Source organism: Tamandua tetradactyla, chromosome 15 (genome assembly GCF_023851605.1).
Source record: "Tamandua tetradactyla isolate mTamTet1 chromosome 15, mTamTet1.pri, whole genome shotgun sequence".
Classification (NCBI taxonomy): Eukaryota; Metazoa; Chordata; class Mammalia; order Pilosa; family Myrmecophagidae; genus Tamandua; species Tamandua tetradactyla.
The window spans coordinates 44,569,444-44,586,510 of NC_135341.1; the positions used below are offsets into that span (position 1 = coordinate 44,569,444).

Below are 17,067 nucleotides of genomic sequence, written 5' to 3' on the forward strand. Positions count from 1 at the left end.
TTGTTAACTCGGAACTAAGCACACTGGGACTGTGTGACCATCACCACAGTGCATGGTCCCTACACTGTTGGACCATTTGATGTGATGAAGATCACAGTGATACTGGAGAGGCAGATGGGGCCCGGCCAAATTGGAACTTCTGTGCCTACAAGGGATTTTAACTTTTAACTTGAAGGCAGTAGAGAGCCACTAAAGGGCTTTAAGTTGTGAATGGGATCTGGTTGGACATGGATTTTGGAAAGGTAGCATGGTCAGGTGTGTGGAGAATAGGTTGGAGTAGGTATGGGAAGCAGAAGCAGTAATCCACTTGAGACATGACCAAGGTCCTGCACAAAGATTGTAGGATTGTAGAGAAAGGGCAGACATTGGGACATTGAGGGGACTGGGAGCCTGAGGAGTAGGAAGAATTATATAGGACTTCCTGCAAGTATAGCAGGTAGATAGGGGCGACTGGAAGGGGAGACGTTTCAAAGAAAGATGGGGAGTTGAAATTTGTAGATGCTGGGTTTGAGATGCATCTAGCTCCTCACACATACAGAACAGAATATATTGGAATCATTGAACCAACCATAAGCCACAGTTGTGGGTAAAAGGGCAGAATTTCCTGCATACATTTCCTCCATCAGGCTGCCTCCCACTAGACCCTGGAGTGTATGGACATCAGAGCAACATGTAAATGGTGACTCCCTTCCCAAATGAACTGGCAAGCTTTTATTTGCTTGCACTCCTATAAATTCATCATGTTTTATTATGTTGCATTTCTATAATTCACTTCCTCAAGGAACTGAAAGCACTTTTCAAACAATTATGGCCTACCAAAGCATAAGACAGATTATAGCACTCACTGCTCCAACCCCTCCATAGTATCTTGATCTTGGCGCTGAGGGTTTACCTAATATGGTCTATGCCCCTCTAACCTTGTCCCTAGTGCTCACTGCACTAGCCACACTGGTTCTACCCCAGGGCCTTTGATCTATCTATCTCTCTCTATATATATATCTCCAGCACCTATAACAATGTCAAATACATAGACCCTCAGGTAGTAATTGAAAATGAAGAGGTGAATGAAGGAATGAATAAGACTCCCAAAGGTGTGTGCAGATGTGAGTGTCCAGTTTTTAGGTGACCAAAGTGAGGCACAATCTGGGGTGATCTGCTGGATGTGCATGGAGGAAGTGAGAATGGAGTGGCAGTTGAACCTCCCTTCCCATTCTAGCTCTTGGTGGGATAAGACACTTCAACTTGAACCCAAGACTTTGTGGTTGGCTAAATTGCGGCTTTTCTTTTTTCTCTAGCTCAGGGAGGGTTAGAGGGGTGGAAACAACTATGCTCTCCAGAAGATATGGCCAGTGGTGGTCAGTGGGTTTCCTCTCATGTCCCAACTCCAGCAGAGCAGGAGTGGCTGCCTGGAAGCCTGTGTCCTTGGCTCTGAGGTAGGAGTGTTGGCTGTCCTGTGCTAGGAGAGAGAGGGATGCTACAGGCCCACCTGACATCCTGAGTCCTGAGAGTCAGGGTGCAGTCTCCTGATTTGCTCTGTGGGTTTTAACATATCCCATTCCCTCTCTTGGCTTCATCAGGGCCTGAGAGCAAGGGACCCAATGTGGCCAAGGTCCCTCTCAGCCCTGCAACCCTTCCTCATGCTTTCTGATTCCAGAAACTCGCGAGCGAGCGGGACACCCTCCAGAGAGAGCTTGAGGAGCTGAAAAAGAAATTTGAGGGCCTGAGATCTCGGAACAAGGTGCTATCAAGTGAAGTGAAGACCCTCAGGGGTCAAATGGGGACTCTGGTGGAGAAAGGCAGGCACGACGATGAGCTCATCGATGCCCTCATGGTATGACCTAGATCTCAAGCAGGATAGGAACGAGGGCCTCATCTCTCAAAAAATAGACCCCCATCTCACCCAGAAACCTGTAACCCAGCCCTGCTAGGTGAGCCCTCACTCACCCCAAAATGCTTCATGTACAACCTAGATGCCCATCGCATCCAGAAGGGCCCCAGCACCAAGACCCTGCCCCAGCGACAGGAGTTGTTCGAGGGTGTATAAAGGCCATGATGCCAACTGTGCCAGGCATGAGCCACTGGGCCCACAGACCCCAAAGGAGAAAGAAGAGGATGGGATGACACCCTAGGTTAATTTGCAGCAAGGAATGGAAGGAACAACTGAGCTGGCAGCACTATTTATTATTGTCTTTGTGATAGCAGTAACCTCCCCTCTGGGAGTACAATTTCTAACATTTTATCCCCAAGACAACCTCTAGGGTCATATATTATAATCTTATTTCACAAATGGAGAAACAGACTCAAATAAGTTAGAAGATTCATCCGAGGCCACACAGTTTGAACTGGGTTCAAACTAGGTTTATCTGATGTAAAGCCCCTCTTCTATTGCAAGGTCACACTGCTTTCCTAACTCTAAAGCCGGGACTTTTCTCTCTGGGACTTGAGGCATCGCAGGGTTTTGATATTTAATTTCCAAGTTGTGCCTGCAGAACCCTGAGGTGTCATGCCTGGCTCATGCCCCTGCGTTGGTCCAGAATAATAGCACAAGGCAGAGCACTGGGTGGGACACAAATGACCTGAAATCTAAGTTGTGCTCTGCCATACCTCACTATGTGACCCCAGGACAGTTGCATCCCCCTCTGAAATTCAGCTCCCAATTTAAAATATAAAGATGAGGGGCTGGGTATCCTCCAAGGTCAATGCATGCCCATCTATCTTTGTCACTGAAGGTGGTGTGATGAGCACTCCAAATCAGCCCCAGCCCTGCCATTCATTTTATGCCCTTAGGTTCTCTGAGCCTCATTTTCACAACTGTGAGTTGAGGACAATGGCCCCAACCTGGACCAAATTCCTGCCAAGGCTCCTCCTTTTTGGCCTCCAGGCAGGAAGCCTCTAAGTTAAAGGCATCTCCAGGGTATTGGACGTCAGGAAGGATTCCTGGCGAGGGGTTCAAGTACTATCTCCAGTGGTGGTTTCCTAGCAGAGTGAGTTTCTTTTTATGGAAATTTTTATCTCCTCTACCAGTTGAGCTGCCTTTGAGAGCCCTTTTGATGTCCCTCTTGACCCCCTTTTCAGGGAGAAGAAAGTTGAGGTCAGGAGAAGGGCAGGCCTGAGCGTGGTGCTCACTGCCTAGTGAACTCACCCCCACCTCCCACCCTAGACCCCTGAGGGCTGGCAAAGGAAGAGGTTCCCGTTGTTAGCTTCCAGTGGGAGCTGGGAATGGGTGGGGAGAGGCAACCTGCCCTTGTTCTTCCCTGCCGGGAGTCCATGACTGGCCCCTCCCTGCCCCCTCACTTGACCCCTAGAACCAGTTAAAGCAGCTACAGGAGATTCTGGGCAGCCTGAGTCTGCAGGAGGAAAAGACTCGAGTTTCCCAGCACTGCCTGGACCAGCAGCTCAACAGTGAGGCTCAGCAGAGCAGCAGCCTCATCACCCAACTGCGGGCCATGGTGGCTGAGCGGGAAGCCAAAGTGCGGCGGCTAGAGTCAGAGATTGGGCAACTCAGCGTGCGGGTGAGTGGGGTGTTGACTTGACCTCTGGCATCCATTTGCCAGCCCATCACCCTCCAGAAGAATCTCAGTTCCTTCCACTTCTTTCTACCTATCTTAGCTCAGGCTGTACCATGTTCTACCTTGCTCTACTCTGTCAACCCACCTCCATCTGGTTCCTCCCACCCATTGTGCACACTCCTTTCTAAAGCACCAACCTGATTGTGCCCCTGCTATGCTTTAAACCTGTCCATGGCTCCTCATCACCCTCTGCCTTACCAAGTCCCTAAGGATCCAGACTCCTTCCAGCTCACCCTCTCCCATTCCCTGCTGTGACCCTCATTCTCACTATCCAAGATAATGATGACTAGAGCTCCAGCTATTACCTTCACACTCCAGGCATCAGGATGGCAGAAGGAAAACCAAATTTCTTCATCCAGCTTCCAGGACACTACATGACTAGCACTTGCTGCCACCCCTGGGGCATCATCTGTTCACCCTTACCCTACTCTCTTGCCACATGGATGTCATTTAGCTCTTCACATGGGCTCGCTATATCCTCACCCCAGGCCTGTGCATGTGCCTGAAGACACACCTTCTCCTTCCTCCTCTGCTGCCTTTGCCTGGTCAGCTGCCCCTCAGCCCTTAGATCTTACCTAGTCATGAACTCCTCCAGGAAGCCCAGGGTCCCCGTTCTGTGTTACGTGATCCTCTTGGGCTCTCTCACAACTCTCTGGGTTTCCTCAAGCAAACTGTTACCACACTGAGTAGCCATTTTCCTCTCTTCTCCCCTGAACTCCCTCCCTTCGAGGGGTCACAGATCATGGTACCTCAGGTACACAGGACCAAAAACATAGTGGATGCTCAATAAATGCTTGCCTAATGCATGAGCGTCTGAAGATGCTTTACCTTGGCAGATGCTTTGAGGGCCCAGCTGGGGCTGCTAAGACTCCAGTACCTTTGGCTCTCTGTGGCTCCTTCCTATGGTAGTGGTGGTAGTGTTCAGCAGGGGTACAGTTTGAGAGATGGTGGCTTTAGGGGAGAAGGATTCTTTGACAGCCATGCAGGGCCTCTGGCCCACTGCAAGACTGACTGAAATAACCAAAGGCAGTTGCAGAGCACCCCTACCCTTTTCAGGTATCCATATTCCAGTCAGAGGTGCAGAGCCTGGACTCCCTTAGTCCCAGCCTCAGGCTGGGATTGGCTGACCAACCTGGTTTGTCCTATAGCTATCTATCTTCTGAGGCCTTCTGAGGCTGCAGGATTGGCTGTGGTAGGAATTCCTGATACCCCAAGGCTGAGGGAGACCCTAGGGGTATGGGGATGGCCTGTCCCAGGGGGACAGAGTATATAGCACTGAACAGAGGCATCCCCTGTGGTCCTTGCCCCTCTTCCTATCCTGGATCACTGGAGAGCAAAGTCTGAAGAAGCAACGCAGAAACATTCTAACATCTTCACCTCACCACTCTCCTTGCTCCAGGCACACAAGAGAGAGCCAATTCTTACGTCTGGGTTTGTCATCCAGTTAGGGGCCAAGCAGACAAGTTGGCACTGTCTGTGGGTCATTCAGAATGGGTGGGGCTGAAGGAGATGCCAGATTGTTTGGGGCTCACATCAATTGTCCTCCCATTGGTGGTGGCCCAACCTCCTGCTGGGGTCCTCTAATGTTCCTTTTTCAGCCAGGCTCCACCAGATATCCAGAAGAGGGAGGGGGTAAGGTTCAGGGAGGTGGCCTGGGATGCCCAGCCTCCCCTCAAGGCTGCCAGTCCTTCTGAGGACCTGCCAACCTCTCTCCCAGTGTCTGGAAGGTCCAGGTGCCTCCAGCTGAGGAAGGCAGCTGGCCTCAAATCATACCTGGCATTCATCAACAGGTAAGTGTTTAGGCAGTGGGGCTGCCTAAAGAGATGGCCCTACTTGGAGACATGGGTCTCTAACCTGCCCCATCTCAGGGGCCAAGCTTCTCCCTTTGGGACCTAAATGTAGAACAGCTTCCTGACCCAGTCACTGTCCTCACACCATGTAGCTCTTTTTCTGAAGAGAGTCATTATTAGATGTCATTATCATGCAAGCAGTGCCTTCACCAGACAGGCCTTGCTTTTCTGCCCTGAAAAGAAGCCTCTTTCATACCTCCTGAAAGCCCAAAATCAAGCCAAGGCCCCTCCTGCCTTCTCCAGACCTCTGAGCCAAAGCCCTGAGAATTGGACTCATGTCTGTTCCCTGCAGTGTCTTCAGAATAAAGGAGTGGGCGAAGGGTCCGGTGGGCCTGAGGTGAACCCCACCTATGCCAAGTTCCTGAAGGAGCCGGGCCTGACCAAGTGCCCGGATTCAGCAGGCGATCACATTGGCAGACTTGGATCTTCTCGGTAAGAAAAAAATACAGGACAGAGGGGTTGGAAAGTGAATATTAATTATTCAGAAGGAAAGTTGTTTCCTGCTACTTCAGATGCGAAACCCTGGGAGCAATTTTAAGATGATTGTGCATTGCTCTTCTAATATTCCAATATTACATTAGCTCTATATCTGCAGGAAGGAGCTGCTTAGGCCCAGATATTACTTCAAGAGTGCACTGTTTGTAGCTTCCTTTAATATCTGCTCCGAGCTGGCTTCCAAGCACATCTGCTCCTGGGAGTCTCAGACCTGTGTTTGATTGTTCAAGGCTTTGATGTCTCCTGGTTTTGTCTTATTCTGAGCAAATGGGCGTTCAGGAAAGAAGGACTGTAAATCCACAGGACTGCCCAGCCAGGGCTGCTTCAAGGGCCAGCACTGGCCACTTCCTCAGGCTCCCCTGAACCCTGCTGGCCCCTGCTCCCCACCCAGCTGAGCACACAAAGAGGTGAGGCCAGCAGGGCCCAGCCAGCTTTCCTGTGGTGATGGGCCTCTTCTGCCTTTGCACAGGTCAGTGACCAGCTTGGGCCACACGCTTGTGGAATCTGCTCTCACAAGGCCCTCCCTGCCCAGTCCCCACGGGGCCACACCCAGGTATGGAATTCAGCATCCTGGGACTCAGAGTCCTTCCCATTCTTGATTGCTCAACCAGCACTGCCGTCTCATTAAAAGGAGGGAAACTAAGGCCAGGCAAAGTCCAGGTACTCTTCCAAAGAAACATGGAAGATTGACAGGTCCAGTGTCTTATCCAAAGTGATAAAGCAAACAGTCTTCAGGACTAGAATTTTGGCCTTCTGACTCCCTGTCTAGTGATTCTTCCTGCTACCAGAAAGTGAACTCATGGAATCTTTCAGGACCTGGCTTCCAACATCTTCCCTTGCCTTTTCTTGCCCACTGAGATTCAGTCTCTAGGAGCAGATTTACATATCATCTGGGCTCTCACTTTAAGCCACTAATATCCCCTCAGTGCTCTGGTCACCTCTTTGTTGATAGAATCAAGCCTTGGCGTTTAAATGGGCCCTTTGTTCCTCTTGCCAGTGCATAGACAAAGGGTGACTTTATCCTGCCTCTGAACCCTGTCTCAAGCCCTGCCCACTGTCCACTGGAGCCATGCTTCTACTCTCAGTCCCTAGAGGCAGGTCAGCTCAGGTTCCAGGCAAGGCCTCTGAGTGACTCCAGTCCTGCATTTGACTAGCTGTATAACTCTGGGTCAGTCGGTCCTCTCTCTTGCCTGCTATCTCCCAAGGAGTGACATTTGGTAACACAGGATCATAGAGCCAAAGCCAGCCCTGTACCTTGCCACCCGTCAGCCTAGGGTCATGAGGACACTTGGGGAGAGTGGATCATCTCTGAGCCACCTAGGCACATGCCACACTCCTGAGGGTGGGGAGGCCTCATCACACCTCCAGTGAGAATGAACAGGCTAAGCTTTGCCCTCTCAGGTTTTAGTCATACGAGAAACCATTCTCCAGTGGTGGGAGCAGAAAGAGGGGCAAGAGAACCCTCAAGAACCCTCCAGGCCTATGTGACTGTGACCTTTATACTCCACAGAGATGGCATAAGCCAATGTGCTCCTGGGCTGCCCAGACTGCTGGTTCAAACTTGTTTCTTCTCCTGAACATAAAGGTTTACTGAACTCAACCATTTGTGGGCCCTGCCCTCATGTTGCTTATAGTCCCCTTCTGTCAATAACAGGGCAAGAGTGGTTGCAAACAGTATGCCTATGAGGACTGGCATGGTTTTAACCCAGTCCCTTCAGGTGGTTCCAGTGAGGTTCCTGGAGTTTGGACAGAGTAGGGAAATCAGTCCATCCCTCCTGCTTCTTTTGCCCCCACATTTGAGAATCACAGAGGGAGCCTGTAGCAGGGTTTTTCAAACAGCACACAAATGTGTGCTCAAATCACCTTGGGGTCTTGTTAAAATGTAAGTTCTGACTCAGCAGGTCTAGAATAAAGTCTGAGATTTTTCATTTTTCTGGCAAGCTTCAAGGTGATGCCAAAGTCACTGATTCAGAGACCACACTTTGAGTAGTAAGGTTTTAGAACATACTTACGAGTCAGAACAGAAAGGGGTCTTGCAGTCCTCAGAGCCTACCTCAACCAAAAAGTTCAGAGGAAGAACTGGGGCCCAGAGAACAGACAACACCTTCCCAAGACCCAGGTCAGGTCAGCCTCAGGACTAGGCCAAGAACCGAGGGCTCACAGGCCCCAGCCCAGGGCTCAGTATCCTGCCCCCTCTGTGTGCCTTCTTGTGCCCTGCCATGCTAGAAAAGCAAGCCTGGGTTATCCAAGGTATCACTGGGAAAGGCAGTGGGCAAAGCAAAGAGGAGCTTGAGACTCACACATGGACTCTAGGGAGTTGGGGTCAGGTAGGGGACTGGGAGGCAGGCCTGGAGTGAGAGGGGAGCAGTGAAGGGCAGTGGTGAGTCAAGGCTGGAAAAACCAGGCCAAGTCACAAAGCCAAGGTGTCTAGCCTCCATGGAAGTAGACTCAGCCTTGGGGCCAAGCCAGGAGATGCAGGAAGACTGGGGGAGGGGAGGGTAGCAGGGAAGTAGAGACTGGGCCAACCTGGCACTGGGCATGGTGATAAGACCCCAGAGGCATCCCCAGGTCCCCAAAAGCCAGCTTCCATAGTAGCCAGACTAATTCTAGGAGGATCAGATAAACAGAGGTGTCAGCGGAGCCCCAGCCCTGGTAGTATCTGGCTTTGGAGACAGCTAAGCAAGGCCTGATGGACTTCAACAAGGCCAGGACATGTGGAGTACAAAGAAGTTGGCCAGATGAGAGCCAGAAGGGGCTGTCTCAGAGCACTCTTAAATGTCCCTCCAGGCCCTCTCACCATCACAGGACTCCTGGTAAGTGTGTAGCTTCAGGTCACCCCTCAGATGACCTCTGCTCTCTGTCCCCATCCTGGTCCTCAGGTTCTCAGACTCCCCAGAGCAAAAGGGCTGGCAGGCCCAGGTAACAGAATTCAAGGCCCTCTGGCAGGCTGCTGAGGTGGAGCGTGACCGGCTCACCGAGTTTGTGACTGTCCTGCAGAAACGGTAAAGCATATGGACCAGGGACACTCTCTCAGGGGCATGCATGGGATGGGGAATGGACAGCCTGGTATGAGGGAATCCCCCTTGGTCAGGGGCCAGGCCCTATCCATGTCTGGGCCCCCATCGCCTGAGAGCTGAGTTCCCACAGTATTTGTCCAGGGTGTTCTCAGCCATGACTCATATACCCACCCAAGTGTTCCACAGCTTTGAAGCACTATGGTTTTCCCGCCAGGGACAGCCCTAACTTATTGTACATGTGTTTTAGTTTCCTAGGCTGCTTAATGCAAATACTGTGAAATGATTCTGCTTAAATAATGGGAATTTATTAATTTAAAGATTGAGGCCAAGAAAATGTCCAAATCAAAATATCATCAAGGCACTGCTTTCTTTCCAAAGATCAGCTGTCAGTAATCCTTGGCTCCTCTGCCACATGGCAAGGCAGATGGCGGCATATGCTGGTCTCTCCCTTCTCCTCTGGGTTTTGTTGCTTTCAGTTTCTTGCTTCTGTGGCTTTTTCATCTCTCTGTATTCATCCCATTTATAAAGGATTCCAGTAAGAGGATTAAGACCCATCCTAAATGAGGTGGGTCACACCTAAACTGAAGTAGCTTCATCAAAAGGTCGTACTAACAATGGGCTTATACCCACAGGAATGAATTAGCTTGAAAAACTAAGCACATCAAACTGCCACAATATCTAAATGGACCGTTGCATGGCCTATGGGAATCTGTCTAGAGTAGTTAAATCAGCCAAATCAATCCACCAGAAATTTAAATCTCTGATGTGCCTGGCATGGTACTTGGCTCTGTTGGAGGGTTTGGTGGAAAGAAGACACAGGCTTAGGGTTACATCTGCAATTACGAAGGACAGAAGCTGCTGATAGGTGCGGGAGCTGAGCCTTCTCTGCATACAGGGGCAGGGAAGCATGTGGCAGCATGGGTTTCTCCAAAGAGTTGTTGACAGATTTTAACTCAGCTAAATCAGTGCTCCTCACTCAAGTGACCCTTTTGGCAAGAATAGTGGGTGCTCAGGCCAACACATGGCCAAACCATATGACCTCCACACTGAGTTTCTGCCCTAACGGGTCATATGTATCAGTCAGGGCTCTTTTGTGGCAGACAACAGAAACCAATTCTGACTAAATTAAGTGAAAGGGAATTTTTTGAAAGTGCTGGGTAGCTGACAGATTTCAAGGTGCAGGGCAGGAGAGGAGCCCAAGAGGGTCCAGGGGTTTTAGTAGCAGGACCCATCAGGTGGTCTCCTGGCCCACTAGAATGATGCAGACCCAATGGCTTTCAGTTCCTGTGCAGCGAACTTTGGAGAGAAAGTCTAGCTGGCCCTGTGTTGCTCACGTGTCCACCTCAAGATGCAGGATGGGTAAGTACATCCAGGTGCTCACAAAATGGAGGAGGACGAGTTTCCCAAAGAGAAAAATGGAGTACCATTACAAAAAAGGGAGTTAGGGGTACTGGGAAGGCAAAACCAATAGATGTTCACTAAGCAGTGTGAAGTAGTCAGCTTTAATTTTTTCTCATCCTAGTAATACATAGAGAGGGGATGAATTTCAGACATACTCAGGTTTGTGAGAAAAGTTACATTAATTCTTTCTCTATAATTGAACTTTAATGGCTAGTACAAGCCTCCAGTCTATTAAAGAGCAGAAACAGACTCAATTCAGTCTTTCTCTATGATTGCCCTTGAGTTGCCCCAGACTTTGGGGGGATTTTGTGAGCCAAAGTGATTCTGTTATCAATTGTTGTATAACAAACCATGCCAAACTTAGTCGGCTCAAACACAATGGCTTAGTCTTGCTCATGTTTCTGTGGATTGACTGGGTAAGTTTTCTGCCCCACATAATGTTGGCTAGAGTCATTCTTACAGTCCCATGTAGCCAGAAGCTCAGCTGGAGTGCCTCTCTTTCCTGTTTGGTATCATCTTCCAGACCTCTCCACACAAGGTTGAGATTAGGATAAGGCAAGCACAGTGCCAAGGACATAAAATTTAAGGAGGCGCTTGTTCTCGTTCATACACATGAAATGGTTTGGCTCTTTCAGCTGATACCCATCCATGCCCTTTTTGGATCCTTGGGTTCACTCCTGCTCTTTATCATTCTGTAGTATGGGGAAGCTCTGTGAGGCTGCCATCAGCTAAGACACATGCCCTTTCCACTCTTGGATATTACTACCTCCCTGGGCTCTAACAAGGAAGGTCTTTGCACTGCACTCAGACTCCCTTTACCATACGCACACACTCCAAACCTATCTGTATTTCTCACTCCATGCCAAGCTTCCACACAAAGTGAAAGACCTTCCTTTCTCAGAGTTCACTGATATCTACTCCTTTCTTTATCTGGAGAATCTATCTCTGTATTGCACATAGGGAAGACTTTCTCTGTGTAGCTTCCTCCTCTCTTATACTTGCCCCACAAATTCCAACAGCCTCAGACTTCCCATTCTCCAACTCTTCTCCTTAACTGGCTGAGACCACTATGCTTTGCTTGGGATTCTTCCTTCCTGTACTGTAGCCAGAAAGTACCTCAGGCAGAAAGCCAGGACAGTTGTAGAGCTCATGTCATTTGTTTCTCTTTTCTCAAGGATCACAGTCCTGAGTTCCTGTTATCCATGTCTGACAAATCATTATTTCTTATATTTTATCCATTTTTCTAGTTCTTGACGATAGGAAGAGCTGGTCTGATTAGTCTGTCATGGCAAAAGTCACTAAGTATGCCTCTTACACACACAAAAAATACATATAGCTGGCTAAATATTCGATCTAGAAATTTCCATATTTTAACAGTAGAGTTTAATCTATTTGCATTTATTGGAATATTTGGAAATATTTGATCAACTTAACTGTTTTCTATTTGTCATGATTTTTCTTTGCTCCTTTGTCTCTATTCGTCTCCCTTATAATGTATTGATCCAGTTTTCTTTATTTCCCTTCTTTTTCTGTACTAGTTTGGTTGTTATACATTCTACCTCCAGCCTTTTAGTGCTTACCCTTAACTTTTTTTTTTTTTTTATGGGCAGGCACCGGGAATCGAACCCAATTCTCTGGCATGGCAGGCGAGAACTCTCTGCCTGCTGAGCCACTGTGGCCCGCCTGCTTACCCTTAACTTTTAACATAAAATTCAGGTTAGCAGGTCTAAAGTTAATGAGTCTCTTTTTTATCCTCCTGAGCAATAGAATACATTTTGAATTCAAGTTTTAACTCTGATTTTCCCACTTGTGTCTTCAATGTTATTGTTTTCTAATCTTTATATTCCACAATCTTTTTAAAAAAAAAACCCTCCCTGAAATTAAACTCTCCAAATTCATCTTTTACAAACTAGTCCATACTTATCTGTACCGTGTTTGTTTTGATTTGTTAAAGCTGATGAAATGCAACATACCTGAAATGTGTTGGCTTTTCGATGAGGATTTTTGAATTTACAAGCTTACAGTTGTTAGGCCATGAAAAACGTCCAAATTAAAACATCAAGACAATTCCTTCTCTGAAGACTGGTTACTGGCGAACTTGGGCTCCTCTGTCAGATAGCCTGGCACATGGCTCACATGCTTGTCCTTCTCTCCCAGGTCTCATTGTTTCAGCTTCTGGCTTCTCTGTCTGTGACTTTCGCTCTAAATTTCTCTGGGTGTTTCTCTCTGAACTTCTCTTATTTCGACTCTTAGCTTCTGTACATTTTATCCTCTTCTAAAGGATTCCAGTAAAAGGGTTAAGACCATCTTGAATTGGGTGGATCATATCTCAACTGAAATAACCTAGTCAAAAGATCCCACCCACATAGGTCTACACCAACAGGAATAAATGAAAAGAACATGATCCTTTCTGGGTTATTATATACAGCCTCCAAACTATTACAGTGTTTAAAAATTTTTTTGCTCATTATTGCTTCTTACACCTCAACCCTTCTTTTGGGTTCAGTTTCCTTCTTACTGAAGTGCGTCCTTTAGTTCAGTGAAGGCATGTAAATGGTAAACTATTTTTAAATGTCTTTATTCTGCCTTTCTTTTTAAATTCTAGATAAATGGGTATATATTTTTTCAGCATTTTGAAGGTATTTTTCCATTGTCTTTAACATCCAACTGTTGCTCAAAAGAAATCTATCAGTTTGTCATTCCTTTGTCAACAATGTCCTTTCTCTAGATATTTTTTCAGATAGTCTTTTTGTCTTTGATATTTTAAAATATCACTATGATGTGTCTAAGAATAGATTTAAAAATTTTTTTTCTTGTTCAGAAATGGGTGTGTTCTTTCAAACCAAGGACTTCAATTCTGGAAAATAATCAGGCATTTCATGTATGAAATTTCATGTATTGCCTCTCCTCCATTCTCTCAGTTCTTTTCATCTAAAACTCCTAGTCGACATATGTTATTCTCTTCTCCACTGCTTTTTTTTAATGAATGCTTATTTTTTAATAAAATAGTTTTATTGACAAATCTTTACACATGTGCAGTCCATACATGGTATACAATCAGTGGCTTACAATATCATCACATAGTTGTGTATTCATCACCATGATCATTTTTAGAACATTTGCATCACTCCAGAAAAAGAAATAAAAAGATAAAAGAAAAAAGTCATACATCCCATACCAATTACCCCTCCCTCTCACTGACCACTAGTATTTATATCTACCCAATTTATTTTACCCCTCATCCCTCCTATTGTTTATTTTTTTATCCATTTTTTAAATCATCTGTCCATACCCTGGATAAAAGGATCATCATACACAAGGTTTTCACAATCAGTCACATTGTGAAAGTTATATCGTCGTACAATTGTCTTCAAGACTCAAGACTACTAGAACACAGCTCAATTTTCTCCACCATTTTTGACCCCTCTTAATATTTCAGGCCAAATTCTTGGCAATTTCTTCAAATCTGTCTTCCAGCTCACTAAATCTCTTGAGTTGCACTTCATCTGCTATGAAAACCAATTTTAATAACCATATTTCTCATTTCTAGTTGTTCTTTTTTGCATGTAACTCTTCCTGTTCTCTTTCTTAGGGCATTTGTTTTTTCATTAAGATTTCTTGCCTTTATTTTTTAATATTTTTAAATATACTTAGTCCCTTTAAAATTGTTCTATCTTCATTAGTTATAATCCTAAGTAATATCTGTTGACTTGCCTGTGTGGTAAATTATCTCCCTGTGTGGTTTATATTTTGGGGTTGTTTTTGTGACCTTGTCAGTGGATTTTTTTTTCTTGTGGGAGTCTTAAGGGGCTCAGGTTATGAAAGTGCTACTACGAGGTGTTTCTGCTTTTGTTTCTGTGGCACCTTTGGCATTTCAGTGGTCTCTGATCTATACTTTATGCTAATTTATTGGCTTAGGATTTCCTGAACACATGAGTGTTGGCCTTGTATTTCAATTTCTCTTAAGTTGGCCTTGTATTTCAATTTCTCTTAATTTCTCCCGCAATTAAGACCCTGGTAGATCATAAGCTTCCTTACCCTTCCCTGGACTTGCAGATGGTATTTTCTTAGTCCTCTTACCACAGACGAGGCACTCTTATGAGGCTTCTGGGTTTATGCAGAAAACTCACTTTCAGCTTGCTGCCTTTTAGGAGCCCAAATGTATGTCCTCTGCCCTCACATTGTCAGTAAAACCCCCACCTTACACTATTGGAAGTTTTATTAGTTTTTCTGTTGGAAACGTAATACTTATTGCAAAAACCTTCCTTTCCTCACCCCCACTTCCTTATTCCTCAGAGAAAAACTGTTATCCAAAATGTTTTACACATCCAATCATACATACACACACAGAGACACACAGAGAGACATATGTATCACATACATTATAAAAATGGAGTCATACTTAACACATTTTTATGCCTTGTGGGAGTATTTCTGTATCATGAATTCCTAAAAATGGAATTGCTAAATCAAATAATTTTCACATTTAAAATGTTTACAGGTGATGGCAAATTGCCCTTTTAAAATGAATCAAGTTAGATTTCTACCAATAATTTGAACTATTGACCATTTTCTCAAAACCTCACCAATACGAAATTTTATCAATCTTTAACGTCTTTGCCAAACTAAACAGAAAAACTTGTATGTTATTGTTTTTATCTGCTTTTCTATGACCAAAATAGAGGATGAGGAGATTTTTCATATGTTCATAGCCTTTTACATGTTCTTTTCTGTTAGCTGTCTGTCTATACCATGACACATTTTTAGCAAGTTGTTTACATTTTTCTTGATTTATAAAAACACTTTATATATTATGGATAAAATAGTATGTATGTCTTCATAAAAATCTCGTATCATATGTGTTAATTCTTGGGTATGTGGAGCCTCATTATCTGAGTATTCCTTATGAGCATTCAGCACAGTTTGTCCCCAGGAGAGCAAACGTTTTAATATAAAAACATTCACTAATGACCTGACAAATTAATAATCAAGATTACACTGGCATTAGGTCAAGTTGGTGAGACTCTTGAAACCCAGTGAAAATCAATTTAGAAGAAAATCAATTTAGAAGTAAGACAGCTTTCAAAATATTTGGAATTTCACAAGTTCAATGTAGATGATGTTGGAGAACTGTTAGAATCACACTCAAAGCCATTGACAAATGAGGATCTAGCAACGTGAAACCAGTTAATAATTGAAGAAGAAAAAATTGGTGAGGATGAAGGCTGGTCAAAAGAGGATAATCTAAATATCAGAGGATCTGAGAAGTTTTGTAGGAAGACAGATATCTGGAAAGGCCAGGCGGGAGAGGCAGCCTTGGACCAGCCACTAGTGAAGGAGTGAGAAGGAGCTGGCTTTGGAGGAAAAGCTATAGGGCCTGCTGATGGTTAGGAAGTTGAAAATTAAGAAAGAGGAAGCAAAATGACTCCAAGGTTTTTTTTATTGAGCAGCTAGCTACATGAGTGATGATGACATTTATTGAGATTGGGAAGGCATTTGGGAGTAGAACAGGACAAATCAAGAGTTTGGTTGTTTCTAAATTTTTAGGAATTCATAAAATGCTTTACCATTTTACATGGTGTTTGCTGCTGTTTTCTTTTATTATTTCCTCTATTACAATTGGAACACAACGTTAAACAAAATGCATATATACTGAAATATATAACAGAAAAATGAAAGCCCCTGCCCCACAAATAACCTAGTCATTTGCTGCATACTCCTCTTTGTTTCCAATTCATCAGCTGAATTATATTAGCATTAGTATTTATCTATTTTTATTTGTTATAAATATTTAAATTAGGTAATATATTATTCATATTCCTCTGATACTTATTTCATTTAACAGTCTATCACATACATTCTGTTTGTGTCAGTACATATTATTTTTATGGTTATATAGTATTTTATTGTGCAAATCCATAAAGATTTATTTACCATTCCTCTAATGATGGGTTATTGGTTTCTGATTTTAAAAGACTTTATTATGTCTTTTAAAATCAAACGTTTTTATTATGTCTTTTAAAATCAGATTTTCCATCCCTTCCCATTTTACTTTGAGGTTTTTTTTTTTAGTCAGACATGGCAAATGATTTTACCAAACGCTTCTTCAGCATCTGTTGAAAGGATCACGTGATTTCTTCTTTAACCCTTATTCTAATGTTAAATCTTACAGTTCTAGTGTCAAATAAGCCTTGCATTCCTAGAGCTATGTTGTGTTATTCTCTTAAATACCACTGGATCTTATTTTCTTTATTTTTTCTTCTATTTTTACTGTGGTAGGCAGAATTCTAAGTTGGGCCCTTGATTTCCTCACCCTTAAATACTTCCCTCCCCTGAGTGTGGGCAAAACGCATGAACAGAGATAGTCTTCCCCTATGTTAACTTAGGTGACAACAAGGGCTTTGTGGGTATGATTAAGGTAATTAATGCAAACAGTTGACTTTCAGTTCATCAAAAGGGAGATTATCTGGTTGGGCCTGACCTAATCAAATGTACCCTTTAAATCAGAACCTAAAGAGCAGAGGTACAGGAATTTGGAGAGTTGAAGCAGCACAGAGATTCTCCTGTGGGCCTGGAAGGAGCAAATGCCATGTTGTGAAAAAATCACGAGCAGGTAGCTGAAAATGTCCCAATCTATAGCCAGCAAGAAAATAGGAACCACAGTCTGACAATCAAGGAAATGAATTCCGCCAGTAACCTGAAAGAGCAACCCAGCCCTCAGATGACATAGCAACT

At 44.9% G+C, this 17,067-nt stretch overlaps 1 protein-coding gene across 4 annotated transcripts in view; it reads left to right on the forward strand.

The window, feature by feature from the left end:
* CCDC13 (coiled-coil domain containing 13) overlaps positions 1–17,067 on the forward strand; it is a 70,319-nt gene that overhangs the window by 41,414 nt on the left and 11,838 nt on the right. For 3 of the 4 annotated variants that reach the window (XM_077129649.1, XM_077129648.1, XM_077129650.1), the window contains exons 9-13: positions 1,655–1,831; positions 3,306–3,512; positions 5,712–5,851; positions 6,384–6,467; positions 8,794–8,916. In XM_077129649.1, the coding sequence (XP_076985764.1) occupies positions 1,655–1,831; positions 3,306–3,512; positions 5,712–5,851; positions 6,384–6,467; positions 8,794–8,916 (731 nt within the window). Of the gene's footprint in view, positions 1–1,654; positions 1,832–3,305; positions 3,513–5,711; positions 5,852–6,383; positions 6,468–8,793; positions 8,917–10,212; positions 10,291–17,067 lie in introns of all 4 variants that reach the window. The other variant, XM_077129651.1, reaches the window with a different exon arrangement.